This window comes from Egretta garzetta, unplaced genomic scaffold (assembly GCF_000687185.1).
Source record: "Egretta garzetta isolate BGI_Z169 unplaced genomic scaffold, ASM68718v1 scaffold306, whole genome shotgun sequence".
Taxonomy (NCBI): Eukaryota; Metazoa; Chordata; class Aves; order Pelecaniformes; family Ardeidae; genus Egretta; species Egretta garzetta.
In genome coordinates this window covers 787,459-801,046 of record NW_009260131.1, presented here as the reverse complement: position 1 = coordinate 801,046, position 13,588 = coordinate 787,459, and the positions used below count along the sequence as shown (strand labels likewise).

The following is a 13,588-nucleotide window of genomic DNA, read 5'->3' as shown; positions in this document are numbered from 1 at the left end:
CCCAGAGCCGGGCAGTGCCGGCCCCCGCCCCCCTCCCCTTCTTCCTCCTCCTCCTCCTGCACCGCCCCGCTTCCCACCTGCCTTCTCCGGAGCGCAAAACCGCCCGAGGGCTCCCTTCTCGGTGCGAGGAGGGGCACGGAGCCACCTTCGTCCCTAGGACGGATGCTACCCAACTCCGTCCCCAGCTAAGCCGAGCTGTTAACCCAGCCAGCTGGTACCAGTTACGGACCGCTACCCCGGCAGCTTGCCTAAATCCAGTTTCCACCTTCGCTCAGCCGCTAAGCTCATCGCAAAGGCAGCGACCAGGTGTTTCTGATAACGACTCTTCCACACAAACAGCTGTAAAGGCAGCGAGTTTGTGAGAGTCTTATCGTTTGTGGTTTTCCTGTGAGAGATAGGAGCCCTTTCTTCATATAGGTAGTCTCCCAAGACCCCTTTGATTAATTGTGTTCTTGTACAGGACTACATCAAATGTTCCTCTCTCTTCTCTCACCAGTAGAAAAACCAACCAAATCACTTTGGGTGTATAAAAAGTCTGTACTTTCCCTATTTTGTTGCAGAATGTGAGATAAAGGGGAATAAACCCACTACATTTCTGAACAGGATTCCGTTATATGCTGTCAGACAGCAGTATCTTTTCACACTGCCCTGTAACTTTTGGGTGTTTTCAGGTTTGTTTTTTTTAACAGGGGAACATTCGTACTATGACAGATAAAGCAGCCTTCAAACAGGTATCGCACCACTGGAACAGTTCTAGGTAATGTGCTAATTTATGTTTTTCTGGGAGGTGCTTTAAACCGACGAGCACAAACTCATGGTTTTACTGGCAAGATGCAAAACTTACTAAGCAAAGGATAGATCGATTCCAGTTTAAAGATTTCATCCAGAACAGTCTTTAAAAAAAAAAAAGTTATGCCGCTTATTGCTCAGTCTTAACTCTACCATTGCAGTGTATTCATTACTGAATGGTGTTTACAATGGAAAAGAAAAAAGCCTTCTATAAAAAATGTATGTGAGAAAGAAAAGATGCAAAGATACTAAAAAGTCTATATGCTCAAGTTCCCTCTTTCATTTAAGATCAAGAAATGGACACATCTGAGCTACATTTTGACATTTTAACTGCATTAAAATCAGATAGTTTATACAAAGCACACTAAGTATAACCATGCTGAAACATTACGGACTAAACATAGAGCATTTAATATTTATACTGAAGATATATTACATACAACAAATTACAGGTGAGACTTGGGCTTTGTAACTACAAGCAAGAACTGTGAAAACCCGGGACATCAAGCATGTGCTTGCTAGAAGGAATTTGGGGAGGAAGAGATCAAGATTCATAACAAATCTTCACAGAATCATATATTATTTTAATGGCTGAGTTTCTTGAGTATTCTCGGAGACGTCATGTGTGTGTCAGCCTTCTATTTACATCTACAGAGAGAGTGGCTCAAATATTTGCAGATGATATTTTGGTGTTGTCTGTAAGGTACCAATATATCTGAGGGCTTGCTGAGTAGGCTTAAAGGGTAAGTGTAAGCCTGGAAGAACGTTTGCTTCTTGTCCTGCACTGGACTGCATGCTCAGGACAACATGCTGCGTTTCCACACGACAGATGGATGCTGCCTGGGCCATCGCTTCTGCCTCAGGCTGCAGAGCTACCTTCAGAGCCTTCAGAAGTGCTGTGTTCCATGCATGCGAGCTGAGCATCTTGTAGCAGGTTGTGTGATCTCTATTCTGTGCAGGATTGCACCACTGGTAAAATGGGTTATTAAAAGAGCAGAAGAGTCCCTTTTGCACACTCCTCTGACTCCGAGTAAGCCCTTGTGATTGCACAGTTGCTCCACATTATTTTTCTTAGCTGCTCAGTTCCTACTTGTTGACTACCTTTTTGTTAGAGGGATGGTACTAGAAAGCACTTGATCCACCCATGCTCAAGAACTGGGCCAGTGTTCCCAGTACATATCTCAAAGTAACTTTGCGCATAACCTTTAGGATCTTTTTGGGATCTTGAAAATTTGACAAAGTGAGCAAGAAATTTCCATCACTTGTGTAACACAGGAGAGGTCATCAGTATCTTTCTCTTTTCCATTCCAACATGGCCATATGCTTGATTTAAGGTATCTTTTTGAGTCTTGCAGCAGGCAGCTTGAGAACTGCTGCAGCTACTTTCAGCCTAACAGCAGCAGTAGCAAAAAAAATTCAGAAGACAGTCTCACCATGCTGCTACTTTGCAAAATCAGTATCGGATGCAGGAGCAATTCTCTGGACTGCAGTAAAAGCAATCCAAACTCCCTGCTGTCACATGGCAAGTAAGAATGATTTTAACAAACACTTTGCCAGTAAGTGGTGCACACATGCTTTCTATCCCTGATAAACCTCATTATCATGTTTTTATGGCATGCAGCGTGGTGTAGAACACTGCATGGGATCACCTTTAGACTAGTGCATGTTTTGTGGCGGGCTGTGGCTAGATAAGGTAAGGAAGGCATGGAAAAAGGCAAGGTGAAGGGAACAGGTCAGACACAGAAGTCAGTAGAACTTTAGTTTTGTCTTTCACACAAACAGGCCTAAAATGTCTTGTAGTGTTGACACAAGGCAGGTATGGAGTACAGTGGTGGTGATGATGTTAACAAGTGCCTATGCAAACATTATGTCCGGAGAATAGAGAATACTGAGAGAGAAGGCTTCCTGTGAGATTTGCAACGGTACAAAAAGCCAGACAGTAGAGAGTTGGCTGCTCTCAGTGAAAGAGGCTACAAAGAAAGCTGTTGCACAAATTTATGGGAATAGCTGAGGGCATAGAGGAAGATCAATGCAAAAACTGAGGACATAAAATCTGTGAGGTAGGTAGTGGTAAGACATGAGGGAAATCTTAGATGGGATAAGCATTTGAAAACTCGGGTTTGAAATGAGTTGAATAAACCATAGCCAGCATTTCAGGTTTGAGAAGCCACACTGCACCATGCAGGGGTCAACAACTAGCAAAGAAAACAAGCACCCAGTCAGATGTAAGAATGAGCGTCTGTTGTGACCCTCCTCAGAAGTAAAAATCTAGCACAGAAAGTATGCGGGAAGAGATTTGTGACCTGCACACGTCTCTACATATTTTATGGATGCTTCCCCAAAATTAAATATCAAAGCAGCTGCCGAAAGGCTGACATTTGATGTTACTGTAGCCTGTCAGCCATAGGCTAGCTTGAGGCTAGTCTACATGCCCAGTCGTATTTCACTCACACTTTACATTAAAGTTCCACTTACAAATTATTTTAAAAGGATTAACTGATGGTTAGTACAAGTTATAAACACACTGAATAAATAGCAATATGTACGTAATTACAAGCATACCCATTGAATGTGTTAGTGATGGTTATAAACAATCTAGTATGGTACTCCATGCACAGATAATTGTTTTGTCAAGTTTCTACAGTTTACTTTAATACGGAGTATGACTACAGTTTTGTATCTCACATATATATATCTGACTAGCCTGTTATAAGGTGCTTATATGTCCTTCATTGGCTTTTCTGCTTCTTTGGAGATGACTGCTGCTACTTTTGACTTACAATAACTGTGTTAAAATCAAACTTCCTGTTTCTCATGGGTGACACTATGTGCATGACTGAGGATCAGATTTAATGTAAGAGCCTATCAAACGGATGGCATCAGCTCTGTATGGTGCATGATAGTTCTTCAGCAAACCGGCCCAAAGCAAATGCCAGACTCTAACAACATTTGTGATCTGGCTGGAAATAAGGAAGTCTGCTTACATTTAGATTTAGTTTAAAGTGCTGTTTTCAAGTGGCTGTGAAATGAACTATGATAAGGATAGGGACCTGCTTTGAGCTGTCAGTTTGCTCTGAAATGAATTGTAACAGTCTGTAATAGTGCTGGATAGACACATAATTTCTGCACAATTTAAGAGAGAAGCATTTTAGCCCAGAAACCAAAGAAATGTTATCATTTTATATGAAAACTGTTAATTACAGACAATATCAAAAGAACCTTGGTTGGATGGATGTCATTAAGCAGGTGGTCATTACTGTTGATATTCCTCTGGGGTTTTTTTTGTTTTCTGATTGGAAATGAAGAAAGATTTCTGTACCTGACTTTTTCCACTTGAGATTCTTGGTGACATGACTTCTCACTGGAGCTGGGAGGCAGTCACTCTGGATTTTTTGAAAACGAGTGACCATAAGAACTGAATTCCACTGGAGAAAGAGAAAGGATAATAACTGATTACTTTAGGGGAAGTTGTCTTTATTGAGTGAAAAGTGTAAAATGAATCCTGGGACAGTTGTTCCACCATGCTACGTCCCTGAAGGTTTTAATTGGCTGATGCCTACACAGTGTGTGGGATTTTCAATGCATCTGAAACATTTCCTCCTTAGGAAACAGTCCACAACCTGTGGAGTAGTCCTTTATCCACAGAATTTGTTTAGTGTGAGATAGAGAGGAAAGATGCACTTTCAAGACTGCTTTCTGTGTACCTTGCTCAGCTAGGGATGTGGATTCTAGGCTGCTCAGGCTCATCTTCTAATTTGGTGGTGGCTCCTTCTGCCAAGCTTAAGTCAGGCTTGTGCCACTTTAGCTGAAGGAATTTTTCCATCAAGTCAGCTCCCACGTTGAAGACCAGAGCCAGCCAGGCCAAGCCAAAAACAATCCAAATCGCTGTTAGGCTCCTGTACACTGGAATATAGTGCTTGTTGGGGTTTGTGCCTGAAAAATCCAGGAAACTTTGCATATTAATCTTGACAGTTTCGGTCTGCCAGACAACATACATACTCATACACCCTCTCCACCCCACTGCAAAACTGTATGTTAACAAGTTTGTGTGATCTATGAACATTCTTTTTTTTTTTTCTTTTCCTTGTTTCTTGTTATGTTCCAACTCTCAGCTTAGCACATTTGGCATCAAATCTCTGAAGCCAAGGCCATAGAATAAGAATAGCCATATCTAATGTTAATCAGGGATGCACAAAATCAAATGTTCCTAGCCACTGACAAAGAAAAAAATAATCCTGGAAACCCAATGCTGAATCCATATTAGCCATATTTTACTCGAGACACACAGGGGATCTCAGATGATTTAGAAAGATGTTTTATTACCTTAGTGATATAGTGACTGCTTTTTGTAGGGTGATATACCTCAGTAACCAGGACTCAAAATCACCTGGAGAATATTATATGGAAAATGCAGCCATTTTAAGTAAGTGGCTATGGGAATCTTCATCCCCAGTTTGGTATTTCCACAGCAAGGACAATCGGTGCAGCTGATACAGGCACAGGACAGTACCGCAGCCATCCATTTAGTCTCTGTCATCCAGATCATCATGAAACTCCACAGTGGCCCAGATTCAGCATGGAATGGGTTTTTATCTCCTTTTGGGAAACAATTATGACCTCTAAGAGAGGAAAGCTACTATTCGTGAAGTAACAGACTGTAATGTTTTTGACAAACACACTAATGGTAAGAGCATTTGTTCAAATAAGTGGGTAGAAAAATAGCCTTTCATGTGTCTCTACTGCTATGTCTCAGCCTAAATCTCTAGACTATGTAATCTCACTGGGTTTGTTTTCTTTCACAGGTGTCCCAGGCTTGTCAGCAATATTCTCCCCATTGTAACTACTGATCATTTAATATTTGAACGTTTTCTTATTGGGAATGGTAGGCACTTGCTGAAACAAATCACTGTTAGGAGAGGGTGGTTCAAAGGCTGACAAAGAGATTCCATTCATATTGCACCTGTCACTCACAGATCACATTCGTACCAGCTTGGACATAGTCACTGTTAAATGGGGTTCAGTGGCATCTGTGAAATAAGTTTGGTGACTCTCATCTTAGCTTCCAAGACAAAAATACCCAGGTAATTGAATACATTAGCTATTATTACCAGTCTGGCTCAGCTCGCTCTTATTCCAGATTTATAGTAGAATGAGTATCTATGCTCTCTGTGTTTAGCTTTATACAAGAGTAATTAATTTCAACAAAGCTCAGACCAGTTCACCTTCTTTATTACCTACTACATAGTCCCCAAATCCAATGGTGCTCAGGGTGATGAAGGTGAAGTAAAATCCTTCTCCGTAGCTCCAGCCTTCTACATAACTGAAGACCAGTGGTGGGAACACTAGAAAAAGCAAGGTCCCAGTGGTTAGGAAGATGGCCCCTGCCAGTGTTTGAACCACCTGAAAGACAAAAGGAAGATGGCAGCTAACCAGCACTGAGCAGTTGTCTAGTGGAAATTGATGGGTCTGTTTTGTTCTTGAACTACAAACCCACTCCAGCTGGAAGCAATGTCCAAAGAAGGAAGGGTAAACCAATGCTTCCATGCACCGCAGGCTGAAACTCACTGTTTACCCTGCACATAGGTATTGTACTGAATCATGAATCCAAAAAAATCTCAAAATTAGGAAAAAAAGGATTTTTTTTTAGAGCTTTTAGCAGTGAGTTTTAAAGTAAGCTCAAACCATATTTTCAAACTTATTATGGCAACCACAGGAATGAAATAATCACTTTACAATTTCAATTCAAGTGGAGATGGTCTTGTAATCAGTTGGCTCCTGTCTTTGAGGAAAATCACCAAGTATTGCATAACTCATGCTACAAAGACTGGCAAGACCAAATTAGGGTTCTCTTCACCATGACTGCTTCCAAAGATTTATGAAGTGGCTTGCAAGAGCTCAGCCAAAAATATGTTTGGATTAAATCTAAGTGAAGTCAGTTTGCCTGCTTTTATTTTTAACTTAGAAGCATTCAGAGCTGAACTGTTTTCTGATCAGGAGATCAGCACAGGGCAGATCTGTGTCTCTCAGTACAAACATCTGCCTTCTGGGAGATAAGTTGCAGCACACGTGGCTGCAATAGGTAAGCACACAGAATGGTCAGTGGATGGGTCGTGAGAGGGGATTTTAGGAGTTTAGGACTAAGGATCAGGAACTCATGGATTCCCAGGGAACACACTTTGGTGCACTTTTGACTACTGATGTGTGGGCCTATGCAAACTCATTGCAATTGTTTAAAAATGCCCTCAGGGGCATTCAAACCACAGTATAATTCTCTATGCATGTGCCTATTGTGACTGGATGAAAAGCCAAACCACTGTTTATAAAGTAGAAGGTACAGGTATCATGTTTTTCTTTCTATATTATCTCACCTATAAAATAGTCCGCTGAGTTTGAGGAACTTGGCGTGAGCCTACTCGGTGACTTTGACAAATCATTTCTATATTATATACTGTGTCTCTCCAGCTGTATAATAATACCTACCTCATTTGCAAAGCACTTTGAGAATTACTGATTGGCATGGTTATAGTTGATACCTGTTCTTATTTAGTTCATTCCAGAAGTATGATAGCATTTAATTAGATAATAAAATTTGCATAAACCTTTATACTGGAATGCACAATATTATTTTTTACCCTGGCTTTTAAGAACTTTCTGGTACAAACCTATAACGTAGGGAACAGCAAATCATGAATGAAGAACTGATTGTAATTAATTTCCCAAAGCATGACTAAATTCTGAACTAACTTCCTGAAAGAGGCTTTTCAGGGTGAACAAGGAGATACAGCCCCAAAGCTTTGTCTGATCATAGGAGTTCTGCCAGAAATGAGGTATTAATTCAGGAGTGAAAAGGGAAAAAAAAAAAAAAATCACATCCCTGAAGTGCTATTAGAACTCTCAAGGAAGATGCAGCTATACTAGCATGAAAGTCCTTCTGGTGGTAGAGCTGAATGTATCTGGGGAACAAACATAGGTTATGCAGCTAAAGAACTGCTTGCTCAGATAAACCAAGTCTGCATTTGACAGTACCTTTATAGCTTTCCCAGTGTAGGTAAAGAGTGCAGTGACTCAGAGATTTTACAAATGAAAAAAAGACTTGTGCCAGAACTCTGAAATGTTTCAACATATCTAACATATCTAATCTCCCTTTTCCCTAACTAAAGGGGTCATTTCATTGAACCTTTACTTGGAAACATGCACTAACTTTGTTATAAATGGCCTTCATGTATTTTCCATTATCAGTGCTTCTCTTATTCCAATACATCTGGACTGGTTCAATGACTCACCGATAAACTATAAGGAGAAAGAATATTTATTTACATTTAAAAAAAAGAGAAGGAAGGAAGTGCTAAATTAGTGGCACAATCAGGGAAGGTAATTCAAGCCAGATTAGCAGACCAATAAAAATAAGTTGTCTTTGCACAGTGTAGAGCTAGATTCTGGATAGATGTTAGCACAGGCTAGATAATAAGAGCTTGATTCAGCAATGTGTATGTGCATGTATTCTGCTAAGGTCACCAGAGCTTAAGGACCCTGCTCAAAATTGAGGCCATGCTTGCTTAGCAGTTTTGCTGAGTCAGGTTTTAAGAAGGCAAATCCAGAGTTCGTCAAGCAAAAGCAAATTGCTTTAAAGCTATTGTAGATAAATAGAATATATCAATTTTCTGATACAGAGGGCCACATAATTGCTGTGGTTCAGAAAAATGTAGGCACACACAAGCAAACCCAATCTAGCAGTGGCCATACCTATCTGAGAAGAGAACTTTAATTAGTTTTAAAATAGTGGAAATAAATGATAGATTGACACTGTACCTGGGCACGGCCTGGCTTTTGCACCCATCTTTCCAGGGTAATCAGATGAGCATTGAGGCCTTTCCCCAGCTGATTAAGGAAGGCCAGGTTGAGGGGCACTCCAAATAAGGCATAAAACACACAGAAGATCTGCCCTGCCACTGTGCTGGGAGACAGGTTACCATAACCTGGAAAAAAAAGAAGAAAACAGCTGCATGAAAAGGCTTTACAGTCAGGCCATCATGGGAAGTTCCTAGGCTTGGAAGCTCAACTATGTTAAGCTTCAGGAACCTGTGGACCTATGATTTTCTGCAATTAAATCTGCCTAGGAATTGCTATAGCTTATGATGAAGCCCTGTGCATTCACTTCTACTAACAGAAAATTTAACATGAAAAATATTACTTTTAAAGAGTGTTGTAATTTTATATAGGTCTCTGATTTTGTGGTGAGTGCAACCAAGTGCTTCAAGGCAACCTCAAGATGTGCTGTGCATGCACAAAATGATATTGCATGTACCAAGTAGGCACTCAGCTTTTTTTTGCAGGTTTGATATGCTGGATAGACAAGAATAAATTATATAATTGGAAAACAAATAGAAAATCATAACCCACAGTAGTCAAGATTATCTTGCAGGTCTATTCCGTCCAGCAACTGCATATTTCTGGGGGCTTTACAGGACAGCTGGAGGAAAACCCAATTTATAAGGAAAGAGAGTACCTCACCTATAGTGGTGACAACAGTTCCTGCAAAAAAGAAGGAGTTGCTGAAGTCCCAGTTACTGGGATTTGTAGAGTTTCCTTCTGGGTTGACCCCTTTTTCCCATGCTTCCATGAGGACCTGAGGCAGAAGAGGTCAAAGGAGCAAAGATGAGCAACCCATTAGACCAAATCAGGAAGAATGTCAGAAAAAAAAAGAGAGAAGTAAATATTGCTTTCCATCTTGAGCAAGCAGAGCAATAAACAGTGTAGATAACAGGGTAGAGTTTGACTAAAATAGCCTTGTGCTGACATCACAAAACTTGGAAATAGAGATGTCAATGAACTTCAATTCTTGTCGCTGGAGAACTGGCCATTGAAGTAGGATAGGTTCCGTAACTAGTTGAAGGCTGAGGGGAAGGGAGGGGAGGGAGTTCCCAAAGTGATCAAACTGGGAAAAGAAAGTGAAGTTATGCCATAAAAAATAAAAGCAGTTCCTCCCTAGTCTGGTCATCTCATTCCAGTTTTTAATTTGGGCATGTGTAAATGTATGGTTGTGTCTGTGGGGAGGAGCATTGGGAAGATACTCATTTCTGTTTCCTCCATGTAATGTAACTACTGTCTTTGGCTATGACTTCCCAATACTTTTCAATGACTATTAGGCTTCTCCTATTCTGAAAGATTAGCTAATGAAATATTCTTTTCTATTCCAGATAGCTCTTACCAGATGACCAGAACTACTATGTGCAAAAGAAATGCTGCTCCTATTTATACATCAAATATTTGATTAGCTGCCTTAGTGAAGATTGTGTTCCTTTGCTCTCCCTGAGGTTTTCTCTGACGGACACTGGTTACCCTGGGGTTTCAAGAATCCCCTTATTTGTTACATACCAATTTTGCAGTCCAGGTCACAGCCTTCATCATTTTGCCAAATGCCTAAAGGAATGACTTGTTTGTCTCTTCTAGAGACTTTTGTATGATGCCAGACATGAGCAGGATTCAACAGAACCCCAGCTTTAGTTGGTTCCAGCAATATGAGACCAAAGAAGATATTCTTTCTTGATTCAAATGTTGACCACTGCCAGAAGGATTGCTTATCTGATGAACATACCCAATACAAGGTATCCGATTTTCATAGGTTCTGCAACATTAGCTGACCTGTGCTGGTGGATTGAGTATCCTAAGTTTAGTAGCTAATGATATTCCTTCAGTAAAAATCCTACAACATTGGTCAAGTCCATCAGATAGGGCTGCTAGGCATCATCACATGTGATCTCATGACTGAAGTGTCAGCAGAGTTTCTTTTCAATATGACAAATAAACTTTAGGTTATCCATTAAAAGTCTGTTCTTAGAATGGGAAGAAGTCAACATATCTATCTAGAGTGGATTATTGTATTTGCTGATTAGAAGGAACACACAGAAGCTACTGAGGTGTAAGTCTCTTGAAATGTCTAAAATAATCACAGGTTTAATCCATTTCCGTAAGGAACACTTGTCAGTTCTATCAATTTCAATGCACAAGAGTTCAGAGGAGCTACATTCACACCATGAAAGCCCACAAGGAAGCGTAAGGCAATGTTGAATGCTGAACACTTCAGACATAGTCTGACAAGGCCAGATTTCTTGGTATGATTGTGGCTTTTAAGTACAACCCCATGAATGAAATGGCATCCTGGTGCCAAGGAGAATCGCTCCTAAACAAAGAGGTTCATGTGGGACAGTTATAATGGCTCCTAGCTCCTTCTATCTACGTCTTAGGTAACAGTGATGACTGGAGTGGGAACAGAGCAGCTGTTGAATGGTTGGTGAGCATGAATCGTTGCCTTTGGGAGCAGAAGTAGCTAGTATGTAAAAGCAATGTGCTATAATTTACAGTAAGAGTACAAAGCCTATGCAAGGCTACAGAAGGATGTGGAGAGAATAAAAACTGCCTGCCATTTCTGCTCCTGTCCTGCTGCCAATGCACATTGCAGCCACTTGTGGTCATAGACAAGGATTTGGTCCGTTTGGTCTATATTTATATCCGTTCCTTTGAGGCTGAAAAAGTATGGACATAATCAAAACAGGGACTTAAAAAAGGTACCTCCTTACTCAATGAATCTGCTTCTCAGTTATGCTGTCAGAATGGCGTAATTTCCTGACCAAAGTATGTTTAACAGAGATGCACAATTTGGATTTGCATTTTCCCAAAGCTCCAGGCTGTTCAGCTTAGAAGCTGTAGCTCAAGGCCACCTCTCAGCCAGGCAGTTTCAGCCAAGGAGAGGCAATGCAGTTTATGGACACAGATTTGCAAGAATTTGCTTTGTGCACAATCAATCAAGTCAAAAGTTAATGAATTATAAGTGGTAGCTCTATTATTAGTGATAATGTATATGCAAAGAGAAATCTGGGTTGATTCTCAGATTCCAGGATTTAGGTTTAAAGAACTGGCAAAAAGAACCCTTATATTTGTCAGCTGAGCAGACTGAATCTAGTGGCTGTGTCTCACCACAGCCTGAATACTGTGACTTTTCAGACTGGAACTTCTGACGTGATGAACAGGCTTCCTTACCCATATAGTTAACATGTACATAGGGATGATTGCTTTCCTGCATTAGAGCTTTAATATGGAAAGACTTCTATTCCCTACTATTAGTAAGAGCTGGACAAATTTCTTAAGAGGTCTTATAAATGACAGGTGAGTCAGAGGACACCTGCATTTACATTTACCTTGAGGGCTGTCAAGTCTAAGTACTTTGAAGCTTGGTGCATTGTCGATGAGAATTTGGTGCCCTCCGCTGGTTTTGTCTGGAACAGCTTACAAATGAAACCGAAAAACATTCAGCGGAGACCCAGCAAAATGTGATTATCTGAGCAGCACCGGAGTGCTAAGGCAGCTCCCCTGGAGCCAGAGAGAGGAAAACCTGGACATGTGTGAACCCTCCCTAAGGTTTCTTACCTAAGATTTAACTAAACCTTTCAATCCTGTGAAGTATCCCAGTTCGGTTTAGAATGAGAATCAGGGTTTTCTCCTCTATAATCATTATCACAGAGATAAGGGCAAGACAGGTAATATCGCCAACTGGTGAAGCTGAAAAAAACAGATGTGTTTTTAGACATGTAAGTTCTTGAAAACTCTAATAATTTTGCAGCCAATGTCAAATGTTCCACACGAAATATATCACAGTATTAGTAATCAGAACATTGCCCATGTAGACAGAGGTTCAGGCATATTCTCTTTCCTTTCTGATCTGAACTTCACTGTTTGCTTAAATCTATTTACAGAATCTGTGCTTTCTGTTGATCAAAAGCATTTACCTTTGTGGAAGTCCTCTGACTCAGACAGTGCAAACTTGCAGCGTGTTTAGAGTTTCTATCAGGTTTAATGACATGGTAGGAAGAGTTCAAACTGTTTAGGCACCCAGCTCTGCAACTGGATAAATTTTGAGCTTGAAGAAAGTGGTAGTTCAAGGATTTCCATCTAGTTCTTGCAATACTAGAATGAGAATATGTCTATAATACCAAGAAAGGTCTAGTAACTGATCTTCAGACAGTTTTGAGGAATAGATCAAAATGTAATTGAAGATGTCATTAATTGACAACACATACTGAACAAGAGCCCTTTATCTCTTATTATAAGTGATAGATAACACAGTTCATGATCTTTTCTTTAGAGGCCTGGAAGTGCAGGACCACCTTCAAAGGTAGTAGACAATTTCTAGTGCAAAAGAAGGGCAGAATTTGCACAGGTTTGGACTGAAGAACCTTGGAAGGGCAACCTACTTCTTGCAGGTTTGATTCTTGTTTTTTGTCCCCATGCATAATTCCCATGTAGCAATTAATGAGGGAGCTGAAAATCATGAAGTTGAAATTACTGCAAGGTAGCACAAAAGTGCATCAGCAGATTTGCATGTTTTGGGAGTTCATGACTGGGAAAGGAAAGAAGTGCAATAGATCAAGATAAAGAGGTATGTGAAGGGGCTTGAGAAACCTCTGCCTTTTTCTTGTACAGTTAGTCCTTTAATGTCAGATCAATTTATGACATGTTTGGCCACAACAGTATAATTTCCTCTAACCAAAATTATGCTTAAGCAAAAATAATGAAAGCCTGTTCCTCTTACCTGTACAAACTGCTCCAGGGCTTGCCTGTCCAAGCATGTGTAGTTCTGCAGGAACTTGAGCTTCTCCAGCTGGAACTGGTCCCGAAAGTGGGTCTCTGCCTGCTTCTCCAGCAGCTGGAACACCATAGCTCCCAGGAGGAGGTAAAAGAGATACCCCAGTACCAGCAGCGGAGTCCAGCTGATCTGCCGGTTGTGTATGGTGAGGAGGGGCAT

General features: G+C 40.7%; 1 protein-coding gene across 1 annotated transcript; it reads right to left on the bottom strand.

The window, feature by feature from the left end:
• Window positions 1-4,498: 4,498 nt before the first annotated feature.
• On the bottom strand, window positions 4,499-13,588 carry LOC104128708 (potassium channel subfamily K member 16). Its single transcript, XM_009641547.1, has 5 exons — window positions 13,376-13,588; window positions 9,301-9,415; window positions 8,599-8,765; window positions 6,024-6,189; window positions 4,499-4,722 (listed from the first exon to the last, which is right to left on the bottom strand). The coding sequence occupies exons 1-5, from the start codon at window positions 13,586-13,588 to the stop codon at window positions 4,499-4,501; spliced, it is 885 nt and encodes a 294-aa protein (XP_009639842.1).

What these genes read in the sequence shown, in the direction of transcription:
- LOC104128708 (XM_009641547.1), bottom strand. Translation starts at nt 13,588, where the DNA reads ATGCCCCTCCTCACCATACACAACCGGCAGATCAGCTGGACTCCGCTG. An exon ending in AACTGTTGTCACCACTATAG is followed by an intron (nt 8,766 to 9,300) that starts GTGAGGTACTCT and finishes TTTTTTTTCCAG; the next exon opens with GTTATGGTAACCTGTCTCCC. An exon ending in AAAAGCCAGGCCGTGCCCAG is followed by an intron (nt 6,190 to 8,598) that starts GTACAGTGTCAA and finishes TTTGTCTTTCAG; the next exon opens with GTGGTTCAAACACTGGCAGG.